At 46.2% G+C, this 21994-nt stretch overlaps 2 protein-coding genes and 1 long non-coding RNA gene across 3 annotated transcripts in view; 2 read left to right on the top strand and 1 right to left on the bottom strand.

Annotated features, from left to right (window-relative positions):
* The window catches only part of LOC146496756 (uncharacterized), a 496205-nt gene that overhangs the window by 127299 nt on the left and 346912 nt on the right, over nt 1-21994 (top strand). The gene's annotated exons all lie outside the window — the stretch shown is intronic.
* The window catches only part of LOC146496757 (uncharacterized), a 358433-nt gene that overhangs the window by 51816 nt on the left and 284623 nt on the right, over nt 1-21994 (top strand). The window lies entirely within an intron of this gene.
* ak7b (adenylate kinase 7b) overlaps nt 16648-21994 on the bottom strand; it is a 14465-nt gene continuing 9118 nt past the window's right edge. The window contains exons 10-18 of the mRNA XM_085142526.1: nt 20092-20241; nt 19886-20014; nt 19717-19810; nt 18114-18239; nt 17995-18045; nt 17704-17895; nt 17394-17614; nt 17063-17221; nt 16648-16972 (exon numbers count right to left, since the gene is read on the bottom strand). Coding sequence (XP_084998652.1) covers nt 16916-16972; nt 17063-17221; nt 17394-17614; nt 17704-17895; nt 17995-18045; nt 18114-18239; nt 19717-19810; nt 19886-20014; nt 20092-20241 — 1179 coding nt within the window. The 3' untranslated portion in view covers nt 16648-16915. The remainder of the gene's footprint in view (nt 16973-17062; nt 17222-17393; nt 17615-17703; nt 17896-17994; nt 18046-18113; nt 18240-19716; nt 19811-19885; nt 20015-20091; nt 20242-21994) is intronic.

The raw sequence follows: 21994 nt of genomic DNA, 5'->3' as shown, positions 1-21994 counted from the left end.
CAGGCTGGTTGTAGCTAACGGGGATGTAGAAGCCCCGCCCGCTCCGCTCCCCCGCCTGTCTGTGTTGAAAATGACCGTGTGGTGTGTTTGTGTACAAAGTGAGTATGACTGTATGAAAACTTGATTGCTCTTAAAGTTGATGGGAGAGATACAACACAAGCACAAGACTATTGGTCAGCAGTGCTCAACGCACCAGGACCTGCACCCGGGAGGCCAGCTCCCCGACCTGGGGTCATACCTGAGGCCCCCGTCCCAGGACTGGAAAGCAGCACCCGCCCCCGTCACCCACCTGTTGTCACGATCCCGGGTCATATGACTCATTGAATCTTAATATAAATTTAATGTTTATGATTAAGTTCTTGGGTTATCTAAGTTCATTCCTGTTGTGTTGGGTTGCTGTTTAGTTCATCGGTGTGTCTTCACCCCGGCGTTTAACTCGCCCTTCATGTGTTTCATGTCCGTGTCTCATGTTTCCTGTTTTATTTTGAAGAGGTCTGGCTTCCATGTTCATTGTGTTTAGTTCCCGTGTTCATTTCAGTCAGCTGTTTCCCCGAGTGTTTCCACCCCCCCGATCACCTCCTGTGTGTATTTTGTCTGTAAGTGGTCTGTTGTTTCCCATCATGTGTCCAGGTCAGCGTTCCCCATGTTGTGTTTTAGTTCACCCACTTTGTTAATTCCAGTTGCGTTCCACATCCCATTGTGTCTGCGTCCATTATTCTGTCTCCACACTGTCAGCATTCACTGACTGTGACACCTGTTGTGGATTTCAACTGTTGATATTCAAGAAACTTATAGTTGTTGAGCCCATATTTGAGAACCTGAGATGAAATAAAGTTTCCATCTAGAATAACTGAAAACTGGTTTGGTCTATGTTGGGGGGTCCAGCTCCAGTCCTCGAGAGCTGCTGTCCTGCAGCTGAATCAGGCTTGTTACCGGGCCTTTACTCCGTGGCATGCTGAAGAAGTAATCCAACCATTTCAGCTGTGTTGGAGTAGTGATGCAGCTAAAAGCTGCAGGACAGCAGCTCTGTAGGACTGGAGCTGCCCCCCTGCTCTATGTCATAGTAATGAATGGTAGTTGTAGACCACCCTTGGCTTTTGCAGTTTTCAGACTTGTTCGTAATGGTTTGTTTTTCCATAAACAGTGTCAGTCTTGTGACTGAAACCATGACTCTGTCCCTGAGTGATACAGGTGTGAGATCATCATCTAGTATTTTATAAGAGGAACACGGTTCAATTGAACCAAGTCTGAGAACTTGGAAACATTTAGACTTGAATATTTAATTTAACCCAACTGTTGATTTACTCCAGTTGGCAGAGTAGTGAGAACTCAGTTTGTCTGTTAGGGAAAGTAATACATCACCAGTATATAGGCTTATTTTATGGTCTGTATTTTTAATTATGTTCCTTTAACATCTCCACTTTGACAGATTTCTGCTGTTAGCGACAGGACAGCCCTTTCTGATTTTATAAAACTGCACTAAAGTCGGGTTCCTTAGAAGTAAAATGTTAATAAAGGAGCAGTGGCTCAAGACGCCTGCACAGTGCTGTGTGATAATCTAACATGGATTTGTTAATTACTGAGGACAGATTCTGATGAGGTCATCTGTCACTGAGGAAGCACTGGACTTCTGCTTGGAAACAGTGCCCACACCTCCACGTGTACTGAGTCAGGGTTCAAACTGGTCCACCAGTAAAATGAAATGGTGCTTGGGTCCACCTAATGGGAGTGTACTCTAAGACCTCCTGAGGACGGTTAACTGACTCGGGCCACAAATTCATCAAGAGCCCTCTGCTGACTTCTCCTCTGTTGAGAGCACACTAACAGCACTCTAAGGGTCTGTTTATATATACATTTACATTAAAGTGTTTCAGGGGCCATATTCATTACTACAACATGAATTAAATAGTTTGTTGTTCTGCTTTTGTCACCGATTTAAACTTGAACACACCGATGTTTCTAAACAAACGCATTGACATATATGTGAACACATTTATTCATTTTCTGTGACTACAAGAAACCCATTCAAATGAATCACAACAGTTTTTAAATCCTTCTGTGTGTCAAAGTCTGGGATCATGTTCACATCAGAAACACCGATTGTGTTGTGTGTTCACATCAGAAACACACAACACAATCAGGAGAGTCAACGGTAAAGGAGCTGAGCTGCTGGCACTGTCCTCTCATTGGACACTTTAGTTCATGCAGTACAAAAACAAACGAGGAAACAGCCACAGATATTTCCTGAAATGTTTGTTTGTTTACATTTCAAATATGTAAGCACTTCTGTTGTCATTGTGTTCATATGTAGCAGACAAGTGCAGACCTGAGTGTGAGTTTGTGACTCTGATTGAACAGCCAGTCCCTCAGCATGTTTGTCTCTCCGCTCATGTTACCTTCATATTAAATCGTTTAACCCTTTAAGACCTACCATAGAACCAAGTCCGCCAGAGCTTATATTATATGTTTACATGCTGTGGAGCCATTTTTGGGAGCATTTCAAGTTGCTATACATCAATACAACCATTATAGCCCAAATTTTAATAATATGTCTGCATTAAGTTCATAGTAATTATATAAATTGCAAATAAAGTGCAATAAACTACCAAAAAATTTAAAATCGTTTTTGTTTTTTAACATATATTTCTAGTTAGAGAAATTTAAGAGGCTTATCCCTCAAAACTGTAAATACAAAAAAGTTGCACAAAATAGTTTCCCACCACAGGAAATTTATTTTGAGTGGCTTCATAGTTTTATTTTTGAAATACACCAATTTTTATATACTGCAGGAAAAACTAAAAAAATAAATATTATAATGCAAATTTGCAAAAAAGCAGCATATGCATCAAAATAAACTATTTCCAGCAGTGCAATATGAGTCCTAAGCATCCCAGAAACGACACAGAAAGTCATAAAGTCAAACATAACTTTTAAAAACACCAGTATAGGCCCATGAGGCCCTGATGGTAAAAAACTACATTTCCGCTAAAATGACGTCACTTCCGGTTTCGGGCAGGTCATGGCGGACATCCGATAGTTCGCGCTGACATCTATTCCAACGTAGGAAGTGTTACGAACAGCTGATCGGAATGATGGAATATTATGTTTTTGTTGCTGCAAGTGCTTTTTATGCAATTTTTGCAAAGCTATATGTGGAAGGAAACTGTGACCAAGGACAATCTAGTGATTTTTGAGGCATTGCTTACATCAGACCTTCCCAAAGTGTGGGGCCCGGCCCCCAGGAGGGGCGCAGAGCCATTGCAGGGGGGCGCGGTATGAAAAGGGGGGGAAGAAAAAACAAAAGTGATTTTCAGTGATTCCAAACGCCGTTTACGTGAACGAAACAGCTGCGTTTTCAAAAATACATGTGTAGGTGCGGACGTAGCGTAAAAGAGTTAGTAGTTTATTTTCTTACTACCTGTAATTTATTGCATTTTACTTGTATTTGCTTAATTGTTTACTAAATGTTTGAGGTGTGGAATAAACTGCAATGGAGCAAAATATGGGTTTGTGTGGTTGGAGGATGTGGTTGTGCGTGTGGGGGAGCGCGAACATTTGTCTTGTAGAACAAATGGGGGCCCAGCAAAAAAATTTGGGAGCCACTGTCTTACATTGTCTCAACACTGATGAGTTAATGTTTAATGTCTAATGTTGCTACTAAAGTAACGATTTTGTCCTTGTGTGTGTCCAGGACGAGTTCCTGAAGGAGACGGAGACGAGGCTTCGATCTGACATCGCCCAGCGCTGCCTTGCCAATGCTGATCACTTCAGCCTCACAGCAGAAAAGCCTGAAACTGACGAGAGATGAACCGAGAGCAGGACCACTGCCCCAGCTAACCGCACGCTCAGAGGAGCCACAGTGGCCGACCCTGTTCAGACCACCTCAGGCACAATGGATTCACTCACAGAGACAATGTGTCCCACTGTCCCCGATCTAAACAGCTGACTAGCAGATATAGTATGCGAATAATAATTCCATTGCAAATAATGATAACCATAAAACTCCAAATCCGGGTAATAAAGGCAGAATACAGCTCCCTAATGAAACGCTGGCCTCCCCGCTGCTTCCAGCCTAATGTTCCCGCTGAGCTGCTCGCCACTTTCCATAAAGCAATTTTGCAAGCCCACTTCAAATGTGAATCACCTAGAAATGAAGAGAAATGTCCCCCCGCCCCATCTCCCCGTCCCTCACACCTCCACCCCAAACTTCTGAACTCCTCCACCATCACCCCCTCCCTCCGCTTCACACTAGAGTGCTGCATGTGCCGCAAATCCCTGTTTGCATGTGTTCCATCAGCACTTAATGTTCACAGTGATGCATTGTGGGACAGTCCTTAGAGAAGGTTTGTGTGTCCATGTTTGTGTAAGGATGTAGTGTTATTACTCTGACAGAGCATGTGCATTAATCAGCTGTGAAGCACAGCAGTGCGATGTGAAGGCTGAGCAGTGCATACAGCTGGAGCACAAACAGAGGTGTACAGGTGTCTGTCAGGCTGCTTTCACAAAGGGAAGAAGCACAGGGATGGACGGACAGTTCAGATGTGAACAGGAAGTTTAACTCTGAAAACAAAAGCATGCGTCGCACTGACTGGAAAACATCTTCACTTTACTTTGACATCTTTACTATATAGTAAAGGTCACTCCTTCGAGGACCCAGTGTCCAGAGACAGAGAAGACAGATTGAGGACTGAAAGAAGCATCTATGTCCATTTTTGAACAGAGGGCGAGGCTTACCAGCTCTGGCCATGTCCACACTAATACGTTTCCGTTTGAAAACGCATCGTTTTCTCTCCGTTCTGGCCTTCTGTCCACATTGAGAGAAAACGATGCGTTTTCGGTCAAGGACAGTGCATATATGGCGTTATGTTTGTCCCACTATTCTGAGCGCACGTAAAAAAAAGTTGCAAAAAAGTTTTGCATTTTGAGGAGAAATGAGCGAAGAAAAGCTGAATTTGAGTGAACAAAACTCATTGCTGTGTGCAAAAACTGTATTTCCGTGTTTGCTATTATCCACACACACAACAGCAGCCCCTCTCGCTCAGGTTTTGCATTTGCGCTCGCTCGCAGTGTGTTGCTCGCGCTCTCAACATTTCTGCCCGTGCACGCTCAACTCTTTCTCTACACCGTTATATTTGTGACACAGTTTTGTGACTGTTTTGGTCTCCAATCAGCTCGAAATGAAGAAATGCAATATCCCAGAATCCATTTCATCCAAAACTCAAACGAGGCAGTGGCCGAGGAACACAGAGGGGCGGAGTTTGAAATATTACTCTGTCTGGGTCACAAAATAAACGTTTAAGATATTTTCATGCGAGAATGTTTCTGTGTAAACTTCAAATATCTGCTCGATTCATCAAGACTTTGCATAAGTGCTCTGACGTTTTCAGAGATGCCTGTTACCCACCAGCTGACCAGGTCACTCGAGTTGTTTTCTTTGCTCTCAGTTTTGAGCCCTATTAAAGATTAACATCAGCCTGTACATGCTCCAGAGAGCTTTTCTCCAAACTCCACCTCATAGTTAGTCCATTTAAAAAAACTCGGTGCTTTTCCTTGACTTTTGAAAAACGGCAGACACAAATGAGGCAGTTTGAATCGTCTTGCGTTTCACGCATGCGCAGGACTGGAGCGTAAGCGTTTTCTGCCGTTCCAGTGTGGATGAACAACTCTCTAAAAGAAAACAATAGTGTGGATGCGGAGCGTTTTCAGACGTATACTCCGTTTTCAGGCTTTTCCGGGCTAGTGTGGACGTAGCCTTTCAGATCCTTCCCAGTCACCTTAACGCCCACTCACATCCTGGGCCTTCTGACCTCAGTAAGTCACGTGATAGGGTGGGGCTAGGTCTCACAGCGGGTTCAGCTGAAACGTTGACTGATTGTGACCTCCACCCGTTTTCGCACCTTGGCTCGTGTGATTATGTAGAGGGTCAATAGGGGGTCCAGGACCCTCTTGGGGGGACACTCCCACAGTTCTCAGAGCGACTCTCCACCAGTTGCTCTGAGAACTGAAGAAGCTTTTCTGAGGTGAAACATCTTCAAGGAGCCTTAAAGGAGTCCAGACGCTTTTCTTTCCAAGCTCCTTACACTACGATGACCTGGATGACTGAGAACCTCCACAGACATATATAGTATATAAACTATAACCAATCAGCTGCAAGAAAATGTTATTGGGTGATTTCAGGGCTAGTATGTACCAATCCTGTTTTTGTCATATGATATGATGATCCCATTCGTTGTACAGAGCCAGTGCTGTCACACATGTAAAAACTTCACAGCTCAGTAATGTTAAAGCTACATGGATGAACAGTTTAGAACAAACCACACTCAAAACATTTGGTCTCCAAATATAGTCCAGGTCTTACTGAGCTGCAACTATTCTGATAACTTTGATCAGTTTTCATCAGTCACCAGATCATTCATTCAGATTAATTTCAATTATTAAACATTAATAGACTGGTGACAAGCATGGATGCATGGATGCATGCCATGGATGCATGGATGCATGCCATGGATGCATGGATACATGGATGCATGGATGCATGGATGCATGGGTGCATGGGTGCGTGGATGCATGGGTGCATGGGTGCACGGATACATGGATGCATGGGTGCATGGATGCACGGATACATGGATGCGTGGATGCATGATACATGGATGCATGGATGCGTGGATGCGTGGATGCATTATACATGGATGCATGGATGCATGATACATGGATGCATGGATGCATGATGCATGGATGCGTGGATGCGTGGGTGCGTGGATGCGTGGATGCATGATACATGGATGCATGGATGCGTGGATGCGTGGATGCATGATACATGGATGCATGGATGCGTGGATGCATGATACATGGATGCGTGGATGCATGATACATGGATGCATGGATGCGTGGATGCATGATACATGGATGCGTGGATGCATGATACATGGATGCATGGATGCATGGATGCACGGATACATGGATGCATGGATGCGTGGATGCGTGGATGCGTGGATGCGTGGATGCATGGATGCATGGATGCGTGGATGGGAGAGAAAACCTCAACAATCATGTCAGAGCTATTAGCAACCACGTGGTGAAAGTGGGAAGGAAGAACTCCCTGCTAACAGAAAGGGACCTTTGGCAGGACTCAGAGAGGGCCATCCATCAGCTCCAACCAGCATGGGTGGGAAAAAGCTATAAAATAGTTGATCTCATGATTCATTGTGGAGCACTGGTCACTGGTCTGATGATGAACTGTATGGTTGAAGCCTTGTCTTTAAGTGGGATAGTGTGACGCATGTTTGATGCAGTGCTAACAATCAGAGCGTTAGCTCAAGATGCTCTGAATAACACCTGTTTCCAGTCATTAGCTGCAGTTTATTAAAACTGCAGCTAATCCGCACAACTTTTGTTTTTATTCATGTTGTTGAACCATAATTCATGGCCTTCATCAGATGTTGAAACAACAGTTGTTTAATGGATCAAATCCCCAAAATAAATCCGATTTGTTCACTCTGAGGCACGTGCAATAAATTCTACTGTAACACTGTTTGCTCCTCTACAATTTACAGCTTTAATTAGATGGAAATAAACATGTAAAAGTCGGGGAAACGCAGACATTTTGTAAATGTATATTTCTTGTCCGGAAGCTTGTGTAGTTCGGTGGAGCTGTTGCAGACTGCATTCGACAATGTTTTTCAAGTGGAAAGTTCAAAAAACACGCCAAGGCTTCAGCTGATACCTCCTCCTCTCCACCAACACATTACAGGACCCCGTGACTGACAGATGAGATCAGACGAGTGGATTTAGCAGGGGAGCTCTCTGCCTGTCTCCACAGGACCTGAGATTCACACTCTGTGTACCTGCACATATACCCACACACCCGCCCAGCTGACACTCTGCTGCCCCCAGAGCCAGAGTGGGAGGTGTGTGAAATTTTTCTGTGTGTTGAGGGAGACTGACAAGCAGCATGGAGCCATGAGCATCAGCTACCCTCCCCCACCCCAGATTTCCCCTGATTTTTCACTTCCTCGTCTTCAGCCATCATCTCCTCCTCTGTGACCTCCATCATAGCCCACATGGGCATGGCGCTCTCCCAGCTGGATCCAAGTCAAGCCAAAGTGGCCTGAGGAGTGGTTTTGAGCCCCAACTGAAGTTTACTTACTTTACCCCCACCCCCACCCCCACCCCCACTACTCACGCCTCCCTGAAGCCTGGGAGATCTGAACCTGATCCAGTCCTGATGGCAGAGGCAGAGGAGGCAGATGCCTGGGCAGTGGGAGTAGGGCAGCGTCCATGGCACGACCAGGCCTACTCTATCATAGTTAGGAAGGAGTGAGGGCAAGGCATGAAAATCACACACGCAACCTGCATAAGGGAGTCTACTGTGAATACAACGGTGATCTCTGATGTACTGTTAACTGTTAACTGTTCCTCGGATCTTTGTATGACCCGAGTAAAGATGTGACCATTTTTTCTCTGTCATTTCTATAACGTGAAACACGATTGGTCACCACGTACAAGCAGGTGGGCCGTGCTTCGTCGTTGAGCCACAGCATCCTCCCTCACCTGACAGGTCACTGTTCTCCTGAAGGCTCGTCTTTGTTAGCATCAGCCGTGTGTGTGTTTGTATAAATCACACACACTCCTGTCACTAAGCCTGACTGAAAACAGGAAGATTGAAGATTAGTCAGCACAGCCACAGAATGAAGAGTTTATTCAGCTTTGGGGCAGTAAAAGCAGTTGTGACGACTGTGCATACAAACAGATACGCTCACAGTGTGTTTCCTGCTCTTTGTCCCTCTGAGGGATGAGAAGGTGAAGTTTTCCTGAGCACTGACATAAAGAATAGGTCAGTGCTGCTTGTAATCACTCATCTCAGTCTGACATTACGGCTGAGCAATTAGGCAGGACAGTTGTGTAGTTTACTAATGAACAATGGTTGAACGAAGCCTCCCTCAATGTTCCCATCCATCACCCAGAAGCACTGCCGACTTTCCAACTCACACACACACACACACACTCACACACACACACACACACACACACACACACACACACACACACACACACACACACACGGGTCCTGCTGTTACTGGGCTGTTGGAGATGTTTCCACCGCTTTGATGAGTTTCTGGCCGATGCTCTCAGCCTCCCTGCTGAATGTGTGGCTGCCTCTCCTCCTCCTCCTCCTCTTTGTCTTTTCCCCTTGTCAACACAATCCCCCCATCCATCCGTCCCGAGGCCCGGGCCCCGCGGGGGCCAATCCGCCCCTCGCAGCGTCCTCTGGGTGCTCTCTGGTTCTCCTATGGTCCCACCACACAGTGTTTGGTCACCTTTCATATGTCACAACATAACTTTCACATCAAATCCTGAAAACCCCGTTTGTTTCTTTGTCCTTCTGATAATGCAGTCGTCTCAGTTTTCACATGGCCCATAACACTGCACAGTGTTGCTGTGTGAGAATAAAGGTGAGACGAGTGTATGTTCACAACAGTGTTGGATGGATACTCTACGGAGCCTTGGGAATATTTTCACCGGCAATCATTCCTTCGGTCTGCAGGACTTCGTCTCTCATCCTGGAATCTAAAGTGGATTCGAGGTGTTCAGGAAAAGTTCTTAAACTGGCCTTAAAACTCCAAACTGCTGCCTGATCTAAACTCGGCTCCTGTTCAAAATCATCTCGCAGCAGCGTCCCAACATTTTGGCTGCTATTTTGAGTCCACTCAGTGACATCCTCTTGTGCTTGTGCCTGTCATTTGTGCTGGATCGTCTCCAGTGAATCATAATGTTGATCCTTAGACTTGATTTTCATTTCTGGGAAGTTGTTTAGGAGTATAAATGGAGAAGAGTGTAGGTGGGAGAGTGATGGCCAAAAAGCTGCTGCAATCTTGATGTGCTCTTTCCCACGACACAGTCGAGGTCGCTGTGCAGAAGGAGCTCGCTCACACGCTGCAGTCTTACAGTATAATGCTGCACTGGCCGTGTGTCCCTGCAGATCCATGAATGTCAAAACGAGCATTCACCTTTCTTACACTTTCTTACTCTGAGCACTCAAAGCACTTAATGCATCATTCTTGTCTAATACAGGATTATCAGCGGTGCTGGGTCTCATCTTTTTCATGCTGTGAGACAAAGGTCAAAGGTCAAAGGTCTGCACTGCATTAAGCCAACCTGAAGCCCAGGAAGCCATACTATTAAAATAGATGCAGCACGTGGTTTAATACTGTCCTACTGACACATGCAAGACTCACGTCTTTAGATGGCTGACTCTAACTATTCAAACTCATCTACGTTTGCTCTTCAGACTCTGAAGTGTGGGCCTGACTCCTCTAAAGCACCAGGGATGTGTAGAAGAGAGCGAAAACAGGGTGGAGTGGGTGGAGGCTAGTGTGACGGGACAGCAGCAAGAGTGAATGGAAGAATTACACGATGGCTGTGAGACCTGAGTTGGGTTTGCCTCTAACAGCAATCCTTTATTGTTGTAACATTAGCCAACAATAACCGGAGTAAATGTAATGTTTTTTTCATTTAAGAGAAAAAAGCAGCCCAAACCTGGCGGCCCTACATGAAGACGTAATAACCCCGCCCATCCCAGATTACTGACCTGCTGAGTAAAGAAATCAGGTAGAGAGAAGCTGAAGCAGACTGTAAGAGTGGGAAGGGTCTCACAGCCGTCTGAGGCTTTGAGACTCCACTGAACCAAAGTGAAAGCACTGTACAGGGATGATGGCCAACCTTCCAGGGGCTGCCTTCTCAAATCGCTCCAGTGAACATGAAATCATGCAGGAGGTCCCAGAAGAACAACATCAAAAGAACTGCAGGCCTCAGTGGCCTCAGTTCAGGTCAGTGTTCATGATTTAACAATAAGAAAGAGACTGGAGACAAAGACACACAGGCTCATCTCGTACGTGCCAGAATCATCGTGATGATCCCACTTCTGGAGTCTTTTTCCCTCTGCTGTAAAACAAACACAGTTCTGCTTTGCTGCTTCAGGACAACCTGCCATAACTGAAGAACGGCTCATGCCACAAACGAGCAGGTCCACTCTGTGGAAACAACATGAAGGTTTTCAAATGATCCAGTCAAAGTCTGGACGTCTGATTGAGATGTTTGGCATCCTTAGAAACCCTCCAATGTGGCTGGAAACAGTTTTGCAAAGTAGAGTCCAGGTTTGGACAGCTTTGTTCAAATGAAATATAAAACCTGCATTTTGTATTTATGCAGGTTATTTTTGTCTAATATCACAATTTGTTTGATGATCTGCAAAGTGAGACAAATATGCCAAAATAAATCAAAATACAAATAAATAATGGCACAAAGGTTTTATTCAGTGAGCAAATGTCCTGCTCACATGTATGTGAAGTGCAGCGTTTATAAATCAGTGAAATCAACACGTGAACATTTACGTGAGGCGCATCCTCCCAAAAAAGACACAAGTGCAGAAAAGAAATTCACTGTGATACCAGCCTGAAAAATCAGCATCTTTAAGGTTCAAGCTGAGACTTTTTCTCCGTTTCTCACTTTGACCATCATTTACGAAATGAGCCGAGGCGCCCTGAACATAACGCCAAAGTTAAATCTTTTATAAGGAGTCTGAGAGTGAAAATCCTGCGTTTCATCCTGTTACCTTGTGCCTGATGTTTCTCTTCATAAAGAAAACAGAGGCACGAACTGGTGCATAACAATTCACCAGTATACAAAGATGAAGTTTTTACAATCATGGAAAAACTCTTCTGCTTAACCCTTTAAGACCTACCATGAACCAAGTCCGCCAGAGCTTATATTATATTATATTATATTATATTATATTATATTATATTATATTTTTACATGCTGTGGAGCCATTTTTGGGAGCATTTCAAGTTGCTATACATCAATACAACCATTATAGCCCAAATTTTAATAATATGTCTGCATTAAGTGCATAGTAATTACATAAATTGCAAAAAATTGCAATAAACTACAAAAAAATTAAAAATCGTTTTTGTTTTTTTAACATATATTTCTAGTTAGAGAAATTTAAGAGGCTTATCCCTCAAAACTGTAAATACAAAAAAGTTGCACAAAATAGTTTCCCACCACAGGAAATTTATTTTGACGTCTATTCCAACGTAGGAAGTGTTACGAACAGCTGATCGGAATGATGGAATATTATGTTTTTGTTGCTGCAAGTGCTTTTTATGCAGTTTTTGCAAAGCTATATGTGGAAGGAAACTGTGACCGAGGACAAGCTGATGGCATAAGATGTAAGTACAACTCCTCCAGCTTCATATGCAAAAAAAAATATTTCGCTAGCTCACGTGGTTGCAGAGCTACCGGGATTTAAAAATAGTTACGCAAAACAGAGCGTGCTGCTCTGACTGGTTTTAAAGGGTTAAAGGGGACAGTTTAGTCTTTTTCCTCCTTAAACTCAGGCTTCAGAAAGCGAGTGGATTTGTTTAGCCCTTTCAGCGTTAGCTTAAAGAGAGGGGACACACCTAAAATGACTTATTTCTTCAGACTGAGGCTGAACAGCCCACCAGCCCGACTAGGATAAATAACAATTGTTTTATTTAATACTACTGAAGATGACTGTGTATCTGTTTCTTCTATGTGGGGGGGGGGGGGGGGGGGGGGCACGTTTAGCAGAGTCATTTACCAGCAGCGAGCGTGCAGATAAATACTGGTTTTGATGGGGGGCCTGTGTTGCTCTGGGCCCTGGAGTTGGTGGATCCACACCTGATCATCATGTTCGTATGAATCTGTTTTACATTTTGTCAGTAAAGAAAGAACCCATATTCACTTTATCCAGGTAACAACCCGTTCCCTCTGCTCGGGATTTAACTTTAAGAAAGTGAAATGTCACCGGGGTGAACTTTGACACCTGCAGCAGCACCAAGGAGCCGTTTCTGATGAAGTTACGTTGAGGAGAGGCGTGTGCTGCTGCAGTCTGCTTTCTACCGCCTTTAATCAATGAGAACAGTTTTTGTGGGCCTCTGGAGAGCGAGCGGAGCCGAAGATAAATATTGGCAGCAAAGAAAAATGTGTGGTCCTCCCCAGTCGAGGGGACATAATGATATTCAGAAGGAGACCCCCTGCTGAGACACAAGGCAAACTGTTCCTAAGCAACAAAACACATTTTCCCTCTCCGAGTGCTCAGAATGAGGCTGGCAGCAGGGGAGGTGTGTGTGTGTGTGTGTGTGTGTGTGTGTGCGTGTGTGTGTGTCTGTGTGTGTGTGTCTGTGTGTGTGTGTCGCTCGGCATTTGCTTGTGGGGCATGTGGGGGTTCCCCTGACGACTTAACCCATCAGTTTGATGCATGTGTCATTCTCTCTGTCTCTGAAAAGTGTGTCTTTGTCTGTCTGACTATAAGTCAGCAGTTTGTGTGTGTGTGTGTGTGTGTGTGTGAGATCCTCCGTGGATTAAGGGGTGTTAGGGAACAGTGACCAGCATCAGTGCGAGTGGATTCAGTCCACATGCTGCCACACACGAGGGCTTACTGCAGCTGATGGATGGACATGTATCAAGTGAAGCCCTGTGATGAAGATGTGCTGCAGTTATCAGTGAGAGGCAAAGACAGCGTGTTAAAATGCTGCATGTCATGCGTGTTGTTTCTGTGTACACGGGTGTCACATGAACAGGAGTAGATGATGCAATTTTACATGAACAGCCCGTGGGCCGTCTTTCACCTCCTCAGACCTGAACTCGTCCACAGCAGCATTTTTATTTCTCTGATATTTGGTCATATTGGGGCCGATGAATGTAAAAACAAAGAATTACCAGATTTTATTTTTTTACCTGATTTTTGTTTCTAAGAAAATGAGAGCCACACATGAGGATATTTGTTTAAAATGTTGATAGTGGCAGCATAATGTCCTCGTAAGTGGACATCACACTGACTCTCACATCCATCATGTTGATGCTTATCCGGGTGTAGGTCATGGAGGCAGAATAACCACACAGACCCAGCTACCCTCAGGCATTAAACAGGTGCTTACAAGCTGGAGGAGAGATGTAATGTCTGTAGGTCTGCTTTGGTTCAACATGCTGGAAATATCTCACCGCTGAGTTTTACCACCGCCATAAACCCGCCGTTACCGACAGAGACCTGCAAAGTCACCAGCTGAAGGCTGGATGGGTCACAGTCTTTATCAGTCGGGACACTGTGGTTTGCATCCTTTGTTGTCATCATCTCACTCGTGTTTTTGGCTTCATTTCCAGAAAGGTTAGGCACTGAACACTGCTGGGTTAGCATCGGGAAAAGATTCGGCTAAAAACACGACATCCTGCATGTTTAAGGACTCGTCTGTGACTGCCGAAGGACGTCCTGTGGATAACTGTTAGCAACTTAGCATTAGCAAAGCTGGCTTGTTTTAAGCCATGGTAACAAGAACGGCCTCTGCAACGTGGCTGGGATGAGTGTTAGGCTACGTCCACACGAATGCGTTTGAAACGTTTTCTCTCCGTTCTGGCCTGAGACGTTTTGAAAATGCTCTCAAAAACACACATTTGAAGACTGCGTTTGCGTTGCAGTGTGGACGGTGAAAACGCAGACTTTCTAAAACGATGACGCGTTTATGTGATGCAGTCATGTGACCAATTAAACAAAGATAGCGGAGGGCATTATACCGCAGTTGTTTGATTGCTCTCAATCTTGACAGCCCTGTTAAAGAATAATATCAGTCTGTACGTGCTGCAGACAGCTGTTCTTCAAATTCTTTCATTCTCACTCGCTTTTGCGCGACTGGAACGTAAGTGTGGACGCACAACTCTGTGAAAACGACTGAAAACACTAGTGTGGACGCCGAGCATTTTCAAACCTATCCGGGCCAGTGTGGATGTGGCCTCAGCGTGAGGAGCTCGCACCTCCAGAGTACAGCTGCTGCACCTCCACCTTGAAAGGAGCCAGCTCCATGCATCTGCTCATGATACCTACTGGACCTCTCCCTGTGGAGGTTTGCAGGCAGGCCTCTTGGAGTAGACTCTGGGGTAGATCCAGATTCTCACCTGGGCTCACCTCAGACTCCCCCAGGAGGACATCTTAGCCTGCTACCACTGACTTTGGATAAGTGATGGTTCGGGGGAGGGAGGCATGTATTTACTGTTAGTGAACCTGGCTTCATCCAAAACAGAACAATGTCAGTCAGACTTTTGTCTGATAAATGTGAGAAAAAGCAGATTCAGTCTATCTGTACTTCACGTGTGATAACAGCTCTAGACCTGAACTCTGGCTCCTCTCACAGGAGGAGGACCGAGCTCCTGACGGTGACCTTACACACTCATTTCTAAACTTTGCTCTCAGCGTCACTGAGGCCTGGAGGGTCGAGCAGGAAAGTGTCAGCTTGCATTTTTGGCTTCTGGTGGTACGTAGATGAAATGAATCTGCTGCAGAGACATTATTTAACTGTGTGTACAAATAACACTGGCAGAGTAATCTAAGAAACACAGGGTTTATCTCAGAGGTCAAAGGAAGAACTGAGTCCTGTAAAGAAAAAAGGTGGTTTTAATATGTGCTGCTTTCATCTGACTGTTCAGCACTGAAGACATCCTGATATTTCAAAGACTAAAAACATAAAGAGACTCATCATTATCACCATCCTCCCGACAGTTAATAGGTGATCCAAGACTGACACCTAGTGGTGAAACGCTGCTTGTAAATCAGCCAGGAGATGATGGAGGAGGCGTTTCCTCTGGATAACATCAAACCAGGGAGTCTGTCCGCAGCGCTCAAAGGTCATCTGTGACCAGAACGCAGCAGGATGAATTTAGTTAAGTCTGAACACTCGGGGACTTTCTGAAAGGGAGACAAAACACACACACAGCACAAAGAGCTGCCAAACAGACTGTGATAGGAGCTTTTCACAATAGATGGTGGAGAACAAACCACAACAACATCAGCAATGCCTCCCCAGCACAGTCCCAAACAAATACCTTTTAAATGCTTCAGATGTTGGGAGGAGTAGAAACAGCACCTCGGCCTCAGGGCCAATCACAGCTCAGAGAGCACAGCAAAGAGGCGTGGCTCTAAAGAAGGCCGAGCACATGCTGATCCTACACAGTAACACCAGTCCACAAATGCAGCAAAGACTGGGAGCTGTTCTCACCTCCCACCATAGAACCAGTACACCCAGCACCATCAGTGGACAGAGGTCACTGCAGGTCACTGGGAAGCTTTTCTCAGGCCTTAGAGGACCTGTACAAGCAAAAGTCAAACACATGCTGTCTGATACGTGATGATGGACGAGAGCCAACATTACACAACTGTGTGTTTGTTGTGTAATGTTGTGGGTTTGAAACTATGTTTAGTGTTAATGTAACTGGTGTTACAGATGCTACACTCAGTTTATTTCAGCACATCGTGAAGATGGACAGGTAACATCTCAGCTGCTACACCTGTGTGTGTGTGTGTGTGTGTGTGTGTGTGTGTGGGCACACATGCTGCAGTCCCACAGTGTTGCAGCAGCTTGCATCACAGTGTTTCCCAGATAAACTCCACTAATTTCCCCGTGTGGTGATTAAGTATGTACAATGAAATCGTTCGGTGTTCTGTCGCAACCAATTATGTACACTTTGGAGTCACGAGTGGCAACACGAGAGACCGACAAATGAGCTGCCGTTCGTAACATTTATCCTTCCTGGAAATCTGAAGCTAAATCAAAGCAATTATGACCCGAGCGTGTCTGCTTTACAGTTTACCAAGTTTATTAAGCAAATTAACTTCCTAATTAGCTCCTGGTTTGTGCACACGTTCATCTGCTTTTTGGGTTGCTTTTAAGTAACGGCCAGCACACGAGAGCCCAAACAAACCGTGTGTGAATGCAACAGGGGCAGGAGAATGGGCCACTTACAAATCAGACCTAATCAAAATCCCAGCGTGGAGTTGGGGACACTCGGCATGTGACGACTGAAATGCTCTGACGAGTCTCAAAGACTCAAAGCAAATTCTCCTCGGCTAGGAAAGCTGCTCGTGATCGGCTCCAAAAGGGTTGTTCTTCAGCAAGTACTCTGCCTGAAACACAAAGAGACGTACGCCATCGTGATTAACGCCACGGGGAGGAGACGCTAACGACCAGGCAACGATCTGTGGGCAGTGAAATACCAGGAAGTCCACGGGGTCCTGTGGTTGAGCTCGGCAGCATTCGATCAGACCCTGGCTCAGCGTGTGCACAACCTGCTCCATCAGGTAGTCCCTCATGGGGCGCGACGTGGCCTCCAGCTCCTCCTCCTCCTGCTGCCTCACCTCCTCCAACTTCTTAGTCTAATGCACAGAAGCATGAATAATTCAGCTTGTTGCCTCTCCTGGTTTTAGCCGTCATGGCTCTGTGACGCTGTCAGCTTGTTAAAGCAAAGCTCTTCACAGCGCACTCCTCTGCTCATTGTTAGGAAAGGTGTTTGTCGTTAACAGCGCCTCGTGTTTCTCCTCCACCTACCCACTCAGCCCAGTGTGCAGCCCTGGCTCTGGCCTCGTCGGCCTCCATCTGCTCCACCTCTGCTCTCTCCTGGGCTTCTCTCCTCAGCCTCTCGCCAGCCTTCCTCCTCTCCTCCTCCTTCACCTCTTGGCTGCTCGGACCGTAGTTTCTGGGCTGGCCCACCATGTCAATGACCTTCTGCATCAGAGGCAGGCAGTCTGCTTCATCGTTGCTGCTGATCGCTGCAGAGGAGGAGCACAGAGACTTTTAGCAACACTGAGAAAGTAGCATTTCCCCCTCACAAGTGGTGCAGCCTCTCTTCACGGGTTACCAAACTGCAGAGGGATGACGTCATGCTCATAAAAGTAGTTGAGGACCACATCATCCTCCGACTGTTTCTCGTTGTAAGCAGCCAGCCGCCTCGAGAAGTTCTCGCAGTTGTGTTCCTGCACACAGCTCTCGGGCAGGTTGAGCACTCGATCCAACAGGAAGGCCTCTGTGGCCTCCAGGCACAACACAAACTCTGTGGCCACACAAGACAACTGTTACTGATGCAGGCTGCACATCTGTTACTGTTGTTGTTAAACGTGAGATAAAAGGAGTCACAGCTGCCTGCAGGTACCGGGAATAATGCTGGTTGAAGAATTCTGGGATGCTCCATCCTCTTCTTTACCTGAAGAAGACAAGAGCGAGTGAGCAGGTGTGGCCCTGACGTGCAAGACCTCGGGGTGTCCGACTCACCGTCAAAGAGCTCTTTGGCTTGTTTGCGTGTTTGGGGAAAGTCCTCCAACACGTAACCCTGGTTTTTACACGGGTGAGTCGTCAGCTTGTCCCTCATCACGTTCAGCAGCAGCTCCTCCTCCAGACCTGCGGGATTCATGTTTCTATTCAACCGATGCCTCGAGATCGTACAATAATACCAATCTGTACAAACAGTCCATGTGATCATGTGACAAAACCGTCCAATCCCAACACAGCAGATCATTTCCCATAATACAGATAAATCTGTAATTACCCGATTTATCCTGAAGCTTGTGCAAAAACCTGCCTAACTCACATCGTGCTCACTTTGTGAGAGCTAACCATAAACTGCCAGCATGTCCCTGCAGCTGCACACACACACCTCACACACAGGTGTGGACGTTCAGAGGACACACACCAAGTCTCTGACAGAGGCACAAACACAGTGCAGAGCACTCAAAGCCAATATAAAACCTGCACTCTGTCACCGTACAGAGAAATGTTCATGTTTGATCTGCATATAACACAAGCTGCTTCAAACAGGTACATAAAGGTGAGCTACAGTCCTGAAGAAGCTTTTTCCCAGTCAAGTTTAAAAAAATTAAACTGAATTAAATCTGAATATTGCAGAGTCCACATAGAGCACCAAAGAAATATGGAAACAGACCAAATGTCCCTCATGAATGTAGAAAACAAACAGTCGTGTATGCAGATCTGACATTAGCAGCTGAAACACAACATCAGTGTTTTACAGCCACCCAGTGTCCATAACATGCTGGGCTCTGCTGAGCAAACGTTTACGGTGGGACACATGACTGAAGTGATGCAGAGACGTGGTGTTGGGTCTGATCAGATGGCTTTTATATAAAGAACATAGCTTTGGTTTGCTGCCTGATCCCTCTGAGGAGGCACAGTCACCTGCTGTATCGTACCTGGGCCGGCTGCAGAGCCCTCAGCACGTCAAAGCCAGACAATCACAGGAGCGCTGACACTAGCAAAGCCTTCTAAGTGTTTACGTCACCTGAATGTGTTACAGTCAGAAATAATGTCATAAATACTGAAGCAGCTATGATTACATTAGGCTAAATATTAATGTAGAAGCTAAAGTCATGAATTAGTTCTATATAGAAAACATGAAGACATAACCCAGAACCCTCGAGGAGGAGACGTCAGACTGAAGTTAGCACAATTATCATCTAAGGAGCTCGGAAAGAACGGGGACCAGTTTCAGTTCTGACACCAGGTGATGAGTCGCAGGTGATGAAACAGGGCGTGGGTCACATGCATGCTCACATGCAGTACTACTGCTTGGATTTACTGCTATAGTACAAGCAGCAGGATCTTGTCTCACTGCATCACTGATGTCGCAGTTAAACAGCATGTTGTTGCTGCTTTTTTTAAATGAAACTGTATGTGAGCTTCCTCCGTAGCTTACGTGGGTGCGACTGCCTCACAAACACCAAACATATACTTAACAACAAACAAACACATTTCTGGTTCTTAATAATTAAAACTAGAAATTTCCCTCATGATAAACAAACACACTGCCCTCAGTCACGACTCGTGTGCCAACACATCCAGACCTCGCTATCTGGAGCCGTACCTCGGTTCTGTTCCAGGCGTTCCTTCATCGTGCTCAGCTGCTCCTGGGCCTCTTGTGTGGACTCGCCGGGATCAGGATTCCTGACAGCCTGTTCCTGAAAGCAGTTTAAAATGCCCACAGCTGGACTCATTGTTCTCATTGATTTGGAGGAGAAAAGTAAAGAGCTCACCAGCCGGGCGATGGTGTCACAGACGGAGCCTTTCACTGTGATGTGGTGGAGTCGGTAATATTCGCAGATCTTTTTGGACACTGTGGTTTTACCTACTGCAGGAGGACCCAGTACACACAGACGGACGGGCTGCAAACACACAGATTAGCCAGTAAAGCCTGACAGTGTGTATGTGTATGTAGTCTCATATGTGTGTGACTGCATACCAGCAACCCGCGGGTCTGCCGGTACTCCTGCACCACCACCTCTATATTCTCCACCAGACCAAACTGGCACAGCCAGTGAAAAGAGAAAAGCTTCTTGATGTGAGCAGCCTCCATGCGGAGACTGACCAGCAGAGAGTCGACTTCAAGAGCCTGATGAAGCAAAACACGTCAGTGCTGGAGAAACATACTCCTCTATGTTCTCACCTCTCAGAGCCCCAAAGAGCACACACACACACAGACACACACACAGACACACACATACAGACACACACACATGCACGCACACACACACAGACACACATGCACGCACATACACACAGACACACATGCACGCACATACACACAGACACACACAGACACACATGCACGCACACACACACAGACACACACAGGCACACATGCACGCACACACACACAGACACACACACACAGGCACGCACACACAGGCACGCACATACACACAGACACACACAGACACACATGCACGCACACACACACAGACACACAGGCACGCACATACACACAGACACACACAGACACACACAGACACACAGACACACATGCACGCACACACACACAGACACACATGCACGCACACACACACAGACACACACAGGCACACACACACACAGACACACATGCACGCACATACACACAGACACACACACACACACACACACACAGGCACGCACACACACACAGACACACATGCACGCACATACACACAGACACACACAGACACACATGCACGCACATACACACAGACACACATGCACGCACATACACACAGACACACACAGGCACGCACATACACACAGACACACATGCACGCACATACACACAGACACACACACACACACACACACAGGCACGCACACACACACAGACACACATGCACGCACATACACACAGACACACATGCACGCACATACACACAGACACACACACACACACACACACACAGGCACGCACACACACACAGACACACATGCACGCACACACACATACAGACACACATGCACGCACACACACACAGACACACACAGACACACACACACACACACACAGACACACACAGACACACAGGCACACACAGGCACGCACATACACACAGACACACACACACAGACACACACAGACACACATGCACGCACATACACACAGACACACACAGACACACATGCACGCACGTACACACAGACACACATGCACGCACATACACACAGACACACACAGACACACACATACACACAGACACACATGCACGCACATACACACAGACACACAGGCACGCACACACACACAGACACACATGCACGCACACACACACAGACACACACAGGCACGCACACACACACAGACACACATGCACGCACATACACACAGACACACACAGACACACACATACACACAGACACACATGCACGCACATACACACAGACACACAGGCACGCACACACACACAGACACACATGCACGCACATACACACAGACACACAGGCACACACACACACACAGACACACATGCACGCACATACACACAGACACACACACACACACACACACAGGCACGCACACACACACAGACACACATGCACGCACATACACACAGACACACATGCACGCACACACACACAGACACACATGCACGCACATACACACAGACACACACACACACACACACACACACACAGACACACATGCACGCACACACACACAGACACACATGCACGCACATACACACAGACACACACATGCACGCACACACACACAGACACACATGCACGCACACACACACAGACACACATGCACGCACATACACACAGACACACACACACACACACACAGACACAGGCACGCACACACATGCACACACATACACACAGACACACACAGACACACA

This window comes from Neolamprologus multifasciatus, chromosome 19 (genome assembly GCF_963576455.1).
Source record: "Neolamprologus multifasciatus chromosome 19, fNeoMul1.2, whole genome shotgun sequence".
In the NCBI taxonomy this organism is placed as follows: Eukaryota; Metazoa; Chordata; class Actinopteri; order Cichliformes; family Cichlidae; genus Neolamprologus; species Neolamprologus multifasciatus.
This window is presented reverse-complemented; position numbering and strand designations above follow the sequence as displayed.